We start from the raw sequence: 5,302 nt of genomic DNA, 5'->3' as shown, positions 1-5,302 counted from the left end.
GATTATTGCTTACGATAATCTTATGGCGATTATTGCTTACGATAATCGCGTAATGATTTTTCGTCACGAAGCGTGCGATAAACTCTCTTCATCTAAATGGGCCTTTAAAGTGTGCCAACAAGGGCTGGAGAGAAGCATGTTACACATCAAGCTGAGAGACAAATTGAGACTCTCCAGAATTAGGAAGGCAACCAAGGTGACAGATGTCACAACGAAAATCGAAAAACTGTAGTGGCGCTGGTGTACGGTAAGATCAATAAAATAAAAGTGGTCAAAAGATGTGACACATTGGTATCCAAGAGATGAAAAGAGGTATAGAGGAAGGCCAACAAGAAGGTAGGAAGACGATCTGCCCCGAGAATGGCGCCGGTCGGCACAAGACCGTTGCTTATGGAGAAATATGGAGGAGGCCTATGTCAGAGGACAACCTGATTGGAACCAGAACCGATGCTGATGTTAGAATTAAGAATTAATACTGTTAGAAGTAAGCATTAGGTTAGACTTAGAATTAATTTAGAAGTAATCAGTGAATAAAGGCCATTTTAATTTTATTTATTTAATTTTTAGCTTCGTTGGGAGCAGTTAACTCTATGGATTGCTCTCTGCAAATAAAAATTTATAAACATTTCAACCCCTCCTATGTAAAGTATCATACGTCGAAATTGACAAGTTTACAAGGGAGCGTTTTATATTTCTGAATTCACTGACATGTGCATAACACTTGATTAGCATTTCTCAGTTTTATTCGGCAAAGCTCGTACTTAGATAGAGTATTATAAAATCCTAGATATCTTAGATAATCTAGTAGATCGGGTACCGGAAAGTGCGCGAAAAAGGATTCATGCCCTAATTTGCCACCGTTTAAGGTGGAATATTTTCTTCAAATTTAAATGGAAGCAATACAATATAACTTAACAAATAGATATAAATGAATGATATAATCTATCACCAACCTTATCAGCTAGCTGTTTATTAACTGCATGTTCAGAAATATGGCTGCCTTCCGTCACTTCAACGGTCACTTTAAAACGGCTTGGCAGAGCACGGAGGAGTTGCACACGGATTGATAGTCCTGCAATCAGAAGTTGCTATGCTAAAATTTGCTTCAAGTGAATAGAAAAATTATAATTTTTTTTATAGGCTACTTCTTGTCGAGTTAATATATATAATAATGTATGGCCCGGTAAGCAACCACCTCTACACCCCTATCTTTTGCCTTTAGAAAGTCTTCACAGGTGCAGCTGGTCGGACACAATAGACATAAGAACAAGTGAGAAATACTTTGTGTGGGGAATCCGCAAGCACAATGGTTTTGCATCGGGTTAATATATCCCCATTTCACCATATTATTTCTACAACGGCCAAATTATGACCTGACTAGATTCTGGGATTTCCATGTTGACCTTTGCCTGAGGACTTTTGATGGAGTAATAAAATTTGGCGATTGGAGTTTGGCATGCCAAAGTTTGCGCCTCATATCAATTGGGTTACCTTTTATAGCAGTGGTATGTCGAAGGAAGCTCTAGGACTTGATAGTCGTACTGGTGGCAGCTTGTGGCTGAATAAAGGGTGCCGAAAGTCAAATTTTTTGGCTGTCAGATGGTAGGAGAGACGGTAGGGGACACTATGGAAACTGGACTTTGTTTTAAATTGTTTTCAGTGTTTGTTTCGGGTAGATTAGATATAAATGAACACTTTTTGTTATATAGTAGTACATATAGTATAACATAAACTGCATGGAAAGTGAATTGTCTATGTGAGGTCATAGTATGAATTTGACAGGCAATCCGACTTACAGGCTTAAATAAGATTGATCTAACAGCTCATAGTAGGTCTCCTGACACCATATCAACCACTTCAAATTATAGGTGTTAATGGTTACGATTGAACAATACAATCTCCTTTATCGCTTTTTTTAAATAGGTACATTTCCTAGTTCAAAACGAGCTTCGCAGCCGAAGGGAGTTCTGTAGTAAATGGAAATTTTTCAGCTTCATTTTCTCGAATACTATCGCCCGCAGAGAAATATTAATAAGAACAAAAAGTGTTTATTTATATCTAACCTATCTGAAACAAACATTAAAAACAATTTAAAACAATTTTTTTTTAAATCTTGAAAATGTTCTGTCCAGTTTCCATTTCGCTGTCCATACGTTTAGGAGATACGAGACCGCAGACAAATACACAGACAAAGCACTCTTTTTTTCGTAGAGGTTTAAAAAAACAACATACCTATCAAAGTGGCCATGCTACAGTGAGGTATCGTAGGCGTGAACGTCACCATTACCGTATTCTCCTTATTATTAACTAATACATTCTTCTCTTCCACCACTCTTAGCTCTTCCAGCGTTAAAGGATGTTCTGGGTCATTTATATTGCGTATTAAATCGAAAATTTCTCTCGAATCAAAATCGTCTGCAACATCGTCGTCGTAGTCTGTAGTAGCTTTTTCTCGTTCTAAACCCTTGTCGTAGATATGTGGGTTCACGTTGTCTGCTGTTTTGGTCATAGTTAAGCCTTATTTTTAAAGATTTTCACTAAAAACTACAAGGGAAACAATCAGCTGTATGTTAATTTTTTTTTTTTTAATTTATTAAGGCTTTGGCAAAGCCATCAGCCTAAACATGAAGTTTAAGTTTCTGTAAACATGGCCGCCACAAAGAGGATAGGCAATTTGAGGCGGCGTGCTTGGATTGACTCGGGATTCCTCAAAACGGGCCGCTACGGGTATTCTAGTTCGAGATTCGTATAATTTCGCGTTTTAATCTGCGATTAAGGCACAATAGCACTATCCTATTCCACTTTAAACTAGATTTCACAAAATAATTGAAAGTCAAAATAAAAATGACACTTTTCCCTCCAAAAGGTCCAGAGCGAATCGCTGTATGTTAATATGATACGTCAAAATCATAATATGATTGTTGTTTTTTTCTATTCTTTCCGTGAAGGAAAAGGCAAAAGTTTGACACCATACAGCCAAGTCTTGATAAAATTTTCTTCTTCTTTAAAATAAAAATAGGCCTTTAACTTGAGTATGATTTCAAACACTGGACATACGACCCTAATGGCAAGGACTTGAGTATGATTTTCAGTGCTTTAAATCATACTCAAGTCCTGACTTGAGCATTGAGTATGTACAGTTCTGGAATACGATCCTGAGACACTCTCAAAACGCGTTTTGAAAGAACCCCATTAAATTTTTTTCCATCCTCTAAGCATTTTATACCAAGCAAGCATACTATTATTTAGACTATTTGATTTGATAGTTGTTCAGTGTCGGGATCACGTCAAGCTCGATTTTTTGACATTAAATAAAACGGGGCGAATCATTCGGGTGCCTGATCGTACGCAACATGCTACATTGCAATACAGATTTTTGAGCCGTAAAGATTTAATGGGCATTCACACTGCGCCCCTTATCTGAATTTCACCATCACCCCTGCCCTTGAAACTTAAAGTTGTCACGCAGTATTAAGAGCACTACTGCTTGGTGGCAGAAACAGAAATAGGCGGCAGCGATAAAAGTTGGACAACCTCTTTCACAAGGCTTTGGATTGGGTTGTTCTATACATTTGAATTTAAATATTAAACTACAAGCTTAACGTGTTGTAGACCCGGTAAAATATTATTTTTATATCAATATTTACATAGAATAACATGTTGACTAACTCGGTTGATATGTTCGCCTGTGAATGGTAGTATGAAATTTATAAAAAGAAACTTCATTTAAAAGTTAAAAAAGTTAAAAGTTTCGGCTTGGATATAAATCCTTTGAGTCATATCTCGTTTAATTATCGGGATCCTCAGTAATATTATCCATTGTGGTTCCAATACACTATGTTTTCACTTTCTCTTAAATAACTTAGTTCATTTATTTGGGTTTTTTAAATAGTCTTAAGCGGCGGGAGTCAGTATTTTTGTTTTCACTTTCACTTAAATTCCATTATCTTCTATCACTTTCAACAAAAACTTTGAATTCGTAATTATTGGAATTTTTAGGATAAAGTCTTCTGTAATTTGGTTTAAAATAAGGAATATAGGTCTAACTTTCTTCGTTACTACTTCTTTCTACGTTTTTTCTTCATAATATACTTAAAATAAAAATAATCTTTGTAAAAGCTCTACTGTACTTTAACTTCAAAAGCCCGCCATTTTTTTTAAATTTGACAGCTGATCTTTCATTAAAAAATAATAATTACATAATATTTATGTTTTTTTTTAACATACAAGTTGTTGAACTAGCCGCCGCCGCCGCCGCCGCTCGCCGGAAGAAAGGTTTTAAAAAAGCAATTTGTGTCCTTTTACAAGATTTAATTAATAAAAGTATTGCACGTTACATAAGTTTACCTTAAAACCAATTAGGATATCACCGAATCAGTACTGTGATTGAGAGTGTTCTTTGAAACATTACATTTATAAATCTATAACACTGCACTTTTGGGAATTTCACTATTGATTTACTGGTTTTTTTGGAATCAGTGTTGGCACGTGGCGTCATTGTAAAGAGTTAGCACTAACATAGATAGGTAATATACTTTTCAACGTAATAAAGGGCGTAATATTTTTCTGCCTCATTTTTATTTCTATCTTTAATTTTTGACACATATGAAATATTAAAAACAACTTATTTAAGTATTTTCTAAATCCATGATTTTTTTCTCAGACAAATTAAGCATCAGTTTCTGGATAAAAACACTCTGTCGCAGTCGGTACCAATTCTCAAAATCTCAGCTGGTTTCAATTTCTGAACAAACATAAAACTGTCACGTTTGACAAATTAATTCCGATCAATAATTTCCTGGAGTTTGTCTTCGCAGTTTTATCAATTTAATTCAAAAAGGGGCGTTATTACCAATAATCTGTAACAAAGCATGTAAGTACATAAATGCATAACACAACATTTCAGTTATTTTCACTAGAAATTTTGTTAAACGGCTTCAAATTGTATTACTATTTTGGGTGTGATGTTGAATACTTTTACCAATAAAAGTAATTAAATTATAGAATGTTATTATTATTATTATTATTATTACTGATTCTCTGAATTTAATATTTTTGATTATGATTTAATCTCGGAAGCATTAGGTATTTGTACTTTCGATAAAAAGCGAGCGATTTATCGTACGTATTTATTATTTGGTGACTATTTTTTTGCCGACTACAAGTACTTAATATCAAGCAAGTAAACGAGTTGTCATTTGTTTCTATACATTTAAATACACTTAAATTTAACTTTGTAACAAATTTTCGAAAAGGCTGTGTTGTTGTTTTTTCCATTCTTTCCGTAAAGGAAAAGGCAAAG

General features: G+C 34.7%; 2 protein-coding genes across 2 annotated transcripts in view; one reads left to right on the top strand and one right to left on the bottom strand.

Moving 5' to 3' along the window:
* Nucleotides 1–482: 482 nt before the first annotated feature.
* LOC113239035 (MIP18 family protein galla-2) lies at nucleotides 483–2,548 on the bottom strand. The gene is made up of 2 exons (XM_026475899.1): nucleotides 2,233–2,548; nucleotides 483–1,072 (listed from the first exon to the last, which is right to left on the bottom strand). Exons 1-2 carry the CDS (start codon nucleotides 2,507–2,509, stop codon nucleotides 912–914), a joined length of 438 nt encoding a protein of 145 aa, XP_026331684.1. The 5' UTR covers nucleotides 2,510–2,548; the 3' UTR covers nucleotides 483–911.
* Nucleotides 2,549–4,708: 2,160 nt separating this feature from the next.
* The window catches only part of LOC113239036 (intersectin-1-like), a gene marked incomplete at its 3' end in the record, with an annotated part of 45,213 nt that continues 44,619 nt past the window's right edge, over nucleotides 4,709–5,302 (top strand). The window contains exon 1 of the mRNA XM_026475900.1: nucleotides 4,709–4,873. The remainder of the gene's footprint in view (nucleotides 4,874–5,302) is intronic.

The sequence above is a fragment of the Hyposmocoma kahamanoa genome, unplaced genomic scaffold, assembly GCF_003589595.1.
Source record: "Hyposmocoma kahamanoa isolate Upper Pololo Valley unplaced genomic scaffold, ASM358959v1 99237, whole genome shotgun sequence".
Lineage (NCBI taxonomy): Eukaryota > Metazoa > Arthropoda > Insecta > Lepidoptera > Cosmopterigidae > Hyposmocoma > Hyposmocoma kahamanoa.
Note: the sequence above shows the minus strand (reverse complement) of the source record. Positions and strands in the feature narration are given on the sequence as shown.